We start from the raw sequence: 10,647 nt of genomic DNA on the forward strand, positions 1-10,647 counted from the left end.
TCCCTCGGCGAGATGTTGTTTGCATAATTTCTTAATGAGTCACTGTGTGTTGACAGAGTCGTGTGTGTGTGTGTGGTCCAGGTATTACTCATGTTGTGGGGACAAATAACCTGTTAACACAGTTGTATTTTGAGGACTTGTCGTCCTAATGGAGACAAAAATCAAGTCCCCATCATGTAAATCATTAGATTTTAGGTGAGGACAAGTTTCAGAGTTAGGTTTAGGCTACGTTAGTTAAAAGGTGAGGTTAAGGTTTAGGTTAGGCAAGTAGTAAGAATGGTTAACGGTTAAAGTAAGTCCTCTGAAGACATGGAGACACAATCGTGTGTGTGCGTGTGCGTGCGTGTGTGTGTCTGCTCTTGGCCTCAATTTTTTTTCTTTGTACTATAGAGTGTAACTGCTGCATAACTTTATCCACACGTCTCAAGGGAGGTAGTTTCTTGATGAAACCACACACACACACACACACACACACACACACACACACACACACACACACACACACTCACACTCACACACACAGCCCAACCCCCAAAGAAACTAAAGTTATCTTTCTAAGTGCTGTGCAGTCGCACCTGGTGGGGAATTGCTGTTCGGTCCATTTGTGGGGAATGTAGCCGGGGTCTATTTTGGTCGATGTTCGGCTGTTGTGAGATTAAAAGCTGCTGTGATTTATGACCTAAGCATTCGCTGCGGTGAACGCTCTTGTGTCTAGGTTTAAAAAACAGAGCTGCAGAGTGAGTGAGAGAGTTCACACAGAAAACAGGTCAGTCAGGAAGTAGCAGAGAGGATAACTTTTAGTTTTTTGCCACCTTGACCTGATTTTAGAAGATTTTTTTGTCCTTTTAAGTGGCTTTAACTATCGTTTCCTATTTTTACAACTTACATTGACTGATTTATGTCCGCTCCTAATTATCGTGGCCAATAGGTGACAAGATTTATGAAAGAACAATTTATTGAGCTTCTGAATGTGCCACCAATGAAACTGCACTTTATACTTCCCCCACATCACCTGTTCATTTCCTGCTGACAGGTAACAACGCTGTCCTCCTGTTGGCCGGCAGCCATCTCGTTAATTCACGACGCTGCTGTGAGAGTTTTTTTATTCGCTGTCCTTGTGATTGATTGATTTTATTCGGTCTGTTCCAGAGGAGATCCTTCGCTCCCATGTGGCCCATTGGTGGTCTCCAGATGGAGCCAGGTTGGCGTACGCCACAATCAACGACACCCTGGTGCCCAGGATGGAGCTGCCCATGTTCACAGGCACACCGTACCCAATAGGGAAAGAGTACCACTACCCTAAGGTACATGTTTAAGCCTTTTGCATCACTGATACTTAACATTTAACACATTCTGTAACATAAAATTCAACAACAGACGAAGTGCATAGTTTGTTGCTCTTCTCTCGTCAGGCCGGTGAAGAGAATCCAGTTATAACTCTCTACATCGTGAACCTTAACGGACCTCTTCACACCATCGAGATGAGAAGACCTGATGATCCCAGGATAGGGTGAGACGTCTGAAATGTCCACAAATCAAACTTTCAACCAAATGAGTCGTCCTGCACAAACTTCACACCGACGACAGTCAGTGGCTGGAGGAATTATTGTATCGGGTTGTCAGTCCTTCCTGTTCTTGTGAACGCGATATCTCAAGTACATCTTGAGGGAATTTCTTCAAATTTGGGACAAACATTCACTTGGACTCGAGGATTAACTGATTTGATTTTGCTACAACTGCAGGGTCGTATTTCTAGTTTTTATAAGAGTCACAGCAGCTCTTACACACACCTCCAATCGTGTATCATTGACTGGACTCCAGTGTGTGTTTGTTGTTATTGAACGAGGTCCACCCACATTTATCAACCTAAGGACTTTGGCAATTAAATGATTTGTGTGTTATTTTGTTTGTAGATTTAACTTAGATGAAGAATGTACATAAATTAACATCAAGGGTTCACATACGTTTTATTGCTGCTGTAGATTCTGTAAATTCTATTTCTCCAGTGATAGATTTCAGCTAATGTGGTTCCATGTTCAATTCCATTAAGTTTAATGCCCTCATTTGCTCTGGTCGTTTTTTTTCTTCTACCCATTTTATTATTCCTCCTTTGCTGTGGCTCATTATACGACTGTATGCTGCTCTAATATCTCAATTTCTCTGCCAGAGATCATAAATGATTCATCTCTTTTTAAAATTCTATCATGATCTAAAACTAGTGAATGGAAAGATTCTGGAAAATGTTTCGATCATAATCCAATTTTCTAATATATTCATCAACCTGCTGATTCACAGACCTTGACATGTAAATACAGTAAAGTACATTTTTTTAAATAATGTCTCTGTTTGCTAGTGAATACTATGTGACCATGGTGAAATGGGCCACCACCACCAAACTGGCCATCAACTGGCTGAACAGAGCCCAGAACATCTCCATACTGACACTGTGTGAGGCCACAACAGGCGTCTGCACTAAGGTACGACCGAGTCCAGTGTGCACGTTACGTGTGCTGCACGTCTTCATGCACCAGGTGAAAACTGTCACGCTTTTGTTTTCAGAAACACGAGGATGAAAGTGAAGGATGGTTGCACAGACAGGTGAGAATATATATATACTTATCTTTGAGTTGTCTATTGTGTTAACCTTGTTTTGGTTTAACAGATTAAAGCTTTGTTCTGCAAAAAATCTGAATATGACATGACAATGTGGCTGGATTTTGTAAATTGTAATGTTAAATTGTGTTTTTTTTACATTTGTTAAGTCAGTGATTTAATCAATGTGTGTCTTCAGAATGAGAGGCCTCTGTTTTCCAAAGATGGCCTCAAGCTGTTCTTCACTCGGGCGATTCCTCAAGGAGGCCGGGGCAAGTTCTTCCACATCTCCATGTCCATCTCCCAGGTACAAGGATGTTCATGTGTCAATTACTACTTCAGAATCAGAAAACATGAGTAACACAACAAAGTGATAAAGGTAGCGGGGTCATGCTGAAACAGATTTTAATGTTTTAAGTTCCTAGTAAAAAATCTTACTTATGTACAAGTCTGAGTTATTTTATCATAGAAAACTATGAAAATGTGCTTAACTTGACAACATGTACTAAACTATTTCTCTTTCTCTGTTTACCTTCCGTCGCCCCGAAGCCCAACACCAGCACCGACACGCTGCAGTCCATCACCTCTGGAGACTGGGATGTCACCCAGGTCCTGGCCTACAGCGAGGAAAGCCAGCTGATGTGAGCACCTCACTCACAGCGACTAACAGCAGTGAATCAACATCTTTCAGTCGGTTTTTTTTGGGGGGGGGGGGCTGTACACATTATTTATTCCCGAGCAAACAAAAGTCACATTGATGCAGCATTAATTAATTTATTGAGCACTTATTAAGTCCTGTCAAGCTGTCATCCTCGCACAGATTAGGCATGCGGAGGCGTAAAGAATTTATTCTCTCTGTAACCTTGGCTTGACACGATAATCATGTCAGCCGTGTCTGAAATAATGAGGAACCATGACGTGACACATGAGGAAATAACTTGATGTGCTGGCACACGCAGCTCGAACACTGAAGAAGGTGATGATTAGAATGGATTTTTATCCAAAACCTTTTTTTAAAACTTGTATGTTTTCGTCCTTCAAATATAATATAGTAATATAACAGGTAGTTTTATGTGATAAGGAAGCTTCAAAATAAGAGGGTAGACTATAGGGTGGATGTTTCAGCACCATGGACAGAGACACAGAGCAAGAGACCCCATGTTTTAATGGCTTCTGTCTCTGTCCGTGGTTCTGAAACCAGGATCCAGTGTTGCCGTCCAAATGATCCTGTTTATCGTCGAGCTGTGTCTCCATTATGATCAATGGCAAGTTTATAGCCCTGATGCTACATTTTGAGAAGGCGCCCACACGTATTGTCTATTGTGTTGGAGCCTCGTGTTCCTACCACCAGCTCATAGATCTCCAAACAATAAACTGCTCTAAATGTGCTCGGTGTAAAAAGCTCCCTCCGTCTCCGCTGCACCCGTGAGGAGTGTGACTCATCGCCGTCACTCCCAGATCATTTCACACCCACGCTTCCAGGCCAGGAGGCAACTGGGATCCGACTAACATGAGCTCACATGTGTTTATAGAAACACAAACGTTCTTTTGTTCCGCAGTGGTAACTGAACTCTCCCAATCCAAAAAAACTTTCTTCCCCATGGGGTTACGATTCGACCTACTTCTTTTCTAAAAGGATTCATTCCCCTCTTTCCCTCCATCATACTCTAGTAGGTTTTTGGGGCAGTGCTTGTATTTCTGCAACTTATAGTTCAGTCAGCTCTAATGCCACGATATGTGTTTTTCTGTTTGCATGAGTACAGATACTTCCTGAGCACTGAGGACGGTCCGAAGCGAAGGCATCTGTACAGGTAATCCCTGCTCCTGTGGCATTTGTACCAGTTGGTTTTGACAGTGGAAGCCGCTGACATTTTGCTCATGTGGATAAAAGTAGAAGTCTGCAAAAACGTTGGCTGTATTCTTTCTTTTCTTAGCGCCGACACATTTGGCTCGTTCAACCGCCGCTGCCTCTCCTGCGCCTTGTCCGACAGCTGTGGCTACATTAGCGGCTCCTTCAGCCACAACATGAGCTATTTCCTTCTCAACTGCCAAGGTAGCTAACACCTGCATGTCTCCTTTCTCTCTTTCTGCAACTGTTCATCCTCACGACTTTATGAAAGCAAGTGGGGCTGAAGTTTAACAGCACGGTGCAAGTTCTGCTTTTATTATGTCTCTGTGTTCTATGTGGAACAAGTTCAGCCGAATAAAGTGATTAATCATTAACATTTGAATGCTTTACTTTACTATGACATTTTCATCGCTGCACTATGATGTTGTAGATTTCTTGTTGAATAACTGTACAAAGACAAATAATAAGAGTTTATTTATTGATGAATAGAAAATACAACTCAGCAACAAAGTAAAACTATATAAACCTTTCTATAATTCTAACACATACTCATAACACATCCCTCAGGATATTATTAAAGAAACTTTCTTTATTCCTCTGCTCCAGTACCAGCCAGAGGCTGAAGGCTTTATGTTTCATGTTGTGGACAAAAAAGGGAAAATGTCCTGCCTTGTGAACACGATATCTCTCGACTGCCTTGAAGGAATCCTTTCACCTTTGGTAGAAAGATTCATTTGGAATCAAGGATTAGCTGATTTTGGTAGCTCGGGATCATGGTGGCCTCACAAAATATGTTTACTTGGACTCAAAGATGAAGTGATAAGCTTTCAGTGGTCAAAGGTAAAGGACACAGATCTTGTAGACAGAAACAACACTGGTTGGTGAAGGCATACAATCTTGTTTTCTGTGTTTGTCTTGGCTACACATTGAAAGGAGGCTTTCACCAATTGGCAACAGAAAAACATCACAGATCACACAGGACAGTACTTGAGTAACTGAAGGTCTGTGTTATTCTACAGTCGCTGCACTTCTTTGTCATGTATTTGGACGACTGGAGGCATCGAGCTGTCAACAGACCAAGTCCTTGGATGTCTCATCTCTTTGCAATGTTTAAGAGCCAGTTTTCATCAACAAGAAAAAAAGATCTTGGATCCTGTCGTTCCAATCCATCCACTTTTAATCTATACGCACTGTGCTGGCCATGAAAATACAGAGAGAACGAGGCAAAGCACTTTTCAAGATCAGAAGAATATCAAAATGTCATCGCACTGTGTTCACACTGCCACAAAAATAGAGCCTGAGGTGTCAGAAGATTCCTGCGTGTGTGATCTGTCAGACTTGACGCTTCAAAGTTTAATCAAACAATCACCTCTGATCCAAACTAAGTGATCATCACTGAACGCAGATCAAGTAGCATGCGGCCGTAATGCCGTCAAACAGCATCTCTGTCGACCCCACAAATCAATGAGAGTCAATGAAGAATTCATGTGATGAGGTTATATATCATTACCACGAGAAGAGAGAGAGAGGAAGAAAGAAGGAGGGAGCGAGTAGCTGATGTACCGTCCAACAACTGCAGCCTCAGTGTTCCTGTGCACAATTTGCTAAGTGCATCAATCACCTCATTGGCTGTCCCTCCTCGGGCCTCTTTGAGGTTTTAGAGGCTTTAGAGGGACTTTGCTTGTGGCCTAGATATGGACGAGCTTTTCCAGCTGATGCATTACATAAATCAAGTAACCACCGAATTGCCTCTTTGTCTGACGGACGTGTCTCTGTCTTGTTTGATGAATTCAGACTCACTAGAAACGAAAAACATTCAAATTAAGCAGAATAAATAATTTACTGGTTTATTTGCTATCAGAAAAAAGGCTGATGATGATGATGATGATGAGACTAAAGAAGTGTTTCCACCCCACTTTTCTCCTCAGGCCCCGACATCCCGTTTGTGGCCATTTACAAGACGCAGAGAGATGCGGAGAGTGAGACACAAGACAGAGAAAGTGAGTTTTTCCACCAACTAAATCACACATGCTTCATTTTCCAGACTCAGAATGATGCCACAGACGAGTCCGCCTTGTTTTCATTTGCATATAGTAGCAACATTGGAAATGACCTTGTGGAATAGGGACGTGTTTCCACTGCAGTGACCACCTGTGCACTGAGTCATCGTTTGTCCAAGAGCCAAGTCCAGCTTGATGGAAGTAATCACATTACTCCTCACAATGGATGTACTCATTAAATTATGAGCTGCCCAACAGCAACATCAGCATGCTGTAATTTGATTACTACTGTGTGTTTGTGTGTTTGTGTGTGTGTGTGTGTGCGTGTGTGTGCGCCAGCCGGTGTCATCTTTTATCAACATGATGTCGCTGCCCTGACTTTGTTAAAACAAGTCTGCAGTTTGATTTTATTACTGCAGCTGTTCAACTGTGATTTTGTGGGTAATTGAGTTTGTTCCGTTTCACAGGCTGTTTCTACACTGACAGGTTATTCTGCAGTTAACATCACTGACATTTTAACGAATGCAACGTGTCATTAGGAAAGTGTTGATCAGGGAACGCAGGGAGAGGATGCTGCCTGTGTTCAGAGTGCGTTTCCTGCTTCCAGCTCTGACTTCAGCTTTCAGTGCAACCAAAGGCAATGAGCCGGCTGCACAAACCACCTGTTACCTGTTGAATAAGCACAGCTGGTTTCTCTTTTTAGGGCAAACTCTGGATTATCCAGGTCACAGATTCAGCTGCTCTCATGTCTGTGTCTGCGGGATTGGATTAGTTGAGGTTCATGTTGGAGGATTGGGAGGATTCTGATAATGTGTGGGCGTGTTTTCTTGTTTGAATTTACAGACACAGCTCAACACATTTTTTTCCATATTTGAATGAATAAATCATCAAGGTGATAAATATGTGAAATTCTAGAAAATAGCTGAAGAAGATGTTGTTTAAAAGCTTTTAATATGTTTAGTTTTGAATTCAAGATGTAACTTCAAATGTATAATTTGAACTTGAACCACGGCTCCGTCCAAACATGAAGACACATCTTGTTTTCCGTCTGCAGGTATTACAGAAGTCTACAAACTGGAGAGCAACGAGAACCTGAGGCTGACCTTGGATTCCATGCAGATGCCCACAGTGGAGTACAAGGAGATCATCATGGAGGATTACAGTACGTGTGTCACAGCCGGAGTCACGTTAAAGATCAGTAAACAACCAGAAACATGCAAATTAGATCCTGTACAATAAATCTGTGTCTGCGTTTATGTAGAAATGAGTCTTAAAATGTGGTTACATGTTAATTTAACAGTTTCTGTAGTGACACAACACCAGAAACTGCTCTGAGGAGAATAACTTCACATACATTCCTGAAGCAGTTCTGTATGAGGAAGGGTCTTTTCTTAAGTTCCTAACATTAGTCGAGTGAGCAGATCTGATCAACAGCAGCTGGAGGCGCTTATTTGAAGTTATTGCTGCCAAAGGAGGTTCAACCAGTTATTAAAATCCAAAGGTGCACCAGCGCTGTCAATGTGTAATGGATGTGTTCAATAAAAAACCCCAAAGATTATGAGATGATATATAAGATGATGATATTAGCTTATTGTTTTTGTCTATTCTACCGACTTAGATGAAGATCAGATCCCATTTCATGACAAATTAATGTAAAAAAAAAAAAAGCAATTCCAAAAGGTTCAATTACTTTTTTCTCCCACTGTAGTTAAATGTGATGTTTTAATTATAATATAATCTGAAAACACATCAGTTAAGCTGCCATCAGGGCAGAAATATCACTGTTTTTTTTACTTCCTGCAATTAAAATCTATTTGTCATTTGTTTTAGCGTCTCCCAATTAATTAGATTTCCAGAAAAAGAAATTAGTTGACGCACAGCTTGTAATTATTAAAGATAGCGGAAATTTAAAAGTATGAATTAAGTGTTGTGTTTCATCAGGCTTCATTGAAGTGTGTTTATTGTGTTGTGTTGTCTCACAGCTTTGTCGATGCAGATCCTGAAGCCCGCAGGCTTCACGGAGACGTCTCACTACCCGCTGCTCCTGCTCGTGTAAGTATCAGCGCACGTTTTCACACACTCACACATCGGAGACGTTTGTGTGTCTCACATCCACTCGTCTCTCCAATGTGTTGTTCTCATCGATGGAGATTTTCTTGGCAGAACTTTAATCAGACGTATTCATCAAACACAAGGATGCGTTGCTTTGTCCTCTAGACAGATGATAAATTCACTGCGGATGAGGAAACGTCTCCTGCTGTTCTTTTTATTCTTTCATTAGCATTTTTGCTGTTTTACTCTGTAACTCACATCTCAGCTTGGCCTCACGCGCTCCGCTTGTACTTCTCAAATCATCTTTGGAATAAATTCAACTTTCCAATCCTCTGAGAGAACCCCTGTAGAAACGTGTGTGCGTAATCAGTCTCTCCTTGTTAATGTGCAGCGATGGGACACCTGGTGGTCAGATGGTGTCAGAGCAGTTTCACATGGACTGGACCACGGTGCTGGTGAGCAGCTTCGGCGCCGTCGTGATGCGCTGTGACGGCCGGGGCAGCGGCTTCCAGGGAACCAACCTGCTGCACCGCATCCAGAAGAAAGTGGGCGTGTTGGAGGAGCAGGATCAGAAGGATGCACTCAAGTATGTTATGTGTAGAGCGGCACGTTTTCATCTTGTGTTCCTGAAAACATCCAGAGTGGACGGGTGTTAAATGGCGATTTGGATAAGAGAGAGGTGTTCAGGACAATTAAAGCAAAGTTGCAAAATAATATTACCACCCTCCTGTTTGTTTTTTTATCCGGGTTCTCCATGTGCATCACTTTTCAACTTGACTTACTGAAGCAATATAATGATTAAAGGTTCCTTAAAAACATATTAGATTTCATACAAAATGTTGTATGATGACAAATAATTGTTTCCCTGACCTGAGCCTCTGTTTGTCTGTTGCAGTTTTATTTTGAAAGAGGAGTATGTTGACAAAACCAGAGTGGGGGCTTTTGGACAGGTAAGAGACGTGTCAGTGTGGAGCTGAGAGGAATCGAACATGTGTCTGTGGACGTCACCACCTGTGATAACGTGTGTCTAATGTACGTGTGTGTGTCAGGTGTATGGCGGCTACGTGACCAGCTTGTTGGTCAGCGGCGAGGAGACTCCTGTGAAGTGTGGAGCTGTGCTGTCGCCCATCACAGACTTTGAATTATACGGTGAGCGAAAATTACAAATCTGTAGCCTCTGCTCTGTGTCGTAAACAAATACAGTTTCTCTGCTGCGGCCGGGAAGTCGTCAAAAACAGGGAGAGGATGGAGAGATTGTGAATCTGGAATCTTTAACCCTGCAACTGGAAGTCGTTTCAGTCGCTGTGTTAAACATAAACATTAACTGTGTGAGGAAAGAGCTCGTTCACCTCCTCGTCGAGCTGCTGCCGATGCACCGGGAACCCAATCACACAAAGATACCTACACCGGCCTCACCTCAGCTACCAAAGGAATGAAAATGTGTGAAATGCAGAATTGTGTGATGAGGAGGGTGATGGAGAGAGAGGGATGGAGAGAGGGATGGAGAGAGAGGGATGGAGAGAGGGATGGAGGACGACGGCGCTCCTGTAGCCGTAGATTCACCGAGTCAGGAAACTGCAAATTAAGGAGGAGCTGGATTTGGCGGTGGGACGAATTTCTCATCTATTTGATTTCTCTCGCTTTGCCGGAGGGGGTGAGAGACATGCCGTGACACCGGATGAGTTCAGAATTGCAAAACGATGACGGTCCGCGGCAGCTTAGAGACTTAAGAATATGTTCATGTGTGAATTTATCTGAACGTGGAGAAGAAAAACCTGAAAATGTCGACTCTTACTCCTCAAAGTGTCCAGAGAGAAACTGGATTTCGATGCCAATGAAAAGTATTAATTGCGTCTTTTATTTCCAGCCTCTGCATTTTCAGAGCGATACCTCGGTTTGCCAAAACCTGATCCACGGGCATACGCAGTAAGATTTCATTATGTTTTTATATCTCAAATTCCTGTTGATTATTGTAAAATCCAATTGATCCCATTTGCTTCTGTGTGTCTTTTCTCTGCAGATGGCAAATTTAGCACATAGAGCTTCTCAGTTTCTGGACAAGAAGTTTCTTATTATCCATCCGACAGCTGACGGTAAGTCCAGAATTATTGAAACGTGCAAAGAGAATATAAAACAATCGAATCTGACGTTTTG

At 42.3% G+C, this 10,647-nt stretch overlaps 1 protein-coding gene across 5 annotated transcripts in view; it reads left to right on the forward strand.

The window, feature by feature from the left end:
* dpp6a (dipeptidyl-peptidase 6a) overlaps positions 1 to 10,647 on the forward strand; it is a 167,104-nt gene that overhangs the window by 153,973 nt on the left and 2,484 nt on the right. For all 5 annotated transcript variants that reach the window (XM_035142582.2, XM_035142583.2, XM_035142584.2 and 2 more), the window contains 16 exons: positions 1,150 to 1,304; positions 1,413 to 1,510; positions 2,354 to 2,477; positions 2,560 to 2,598; positions 2,792 to 2,899; positions 3,142 to 3,233; positions 4,356 to 4,403; positions 4,527 to 4,645; positions 6,370 to 6,441; positions 7,496 to 7,603; positions 8,424 to 8,493; positions 8,885 to 9,079; positions 9,389 to 9,443; positions 9,543 to 9,642; positions 10,361 to 10,419; positions 10,514 to 10,586. In XM_035142582.2, coding sequence (XP_034998473.1) covers positions 1,150 to 1,304; positions 1,413 to 1,510; positions 2,354 to 2,477; positions 2,560 to 2,598; positions 2,792 to 2,899; positions 3,142 to 3,233; positions 4,356 to 4,403; positions 4,527 to 4,645; positions 6,370 to 6,441; positions 7,496 to 7,603; positions 8,424 to 8,493; positions 8,885 to 9,079; positions 9,389 to 9,443; positions 9,543 to 9,642; positions 10,361 to 10,419; positions 10,514 to 10,586 — 1,515 coding nt within the window. The remainder of the gene's footprint in view (positions 1 to 1,149; positions 1,305 to 1,412; positions 1,511 to 2,353; positions 2,478 to 2,559; positions 2,599 to 2,791; positions 2,900 to 3,141; positions 3,234 to 4,355; positions 4,404 to 4,526; positions 4,646 to 6,369; positions 6,442 to 7,495; positions 7,604 to 8,423; positions 8,494 to 8,884; positions 9,080 to 9,388; positions 9,444 to 9,542; positions 9,643 to 10,360; positions 10,420 to 10,513; positions 10,587 to 10,647) is intronic.

This window comes from Hippoglossus stenolepis, chromosome 19 (genome assembly GCF_022539355.2).
Source record: "Hippoglossus stenolepis isolate QCI-W04-F060 chromosome 19, HSTE1.2, whole genome shotgun sequence".
NCBI lineage: Eukaryota > Metazoa > Chordata > Actinopteri > Pleuronectiformes > Pleuronectidae > Hippoglossus > Hippoglossus stenolepis.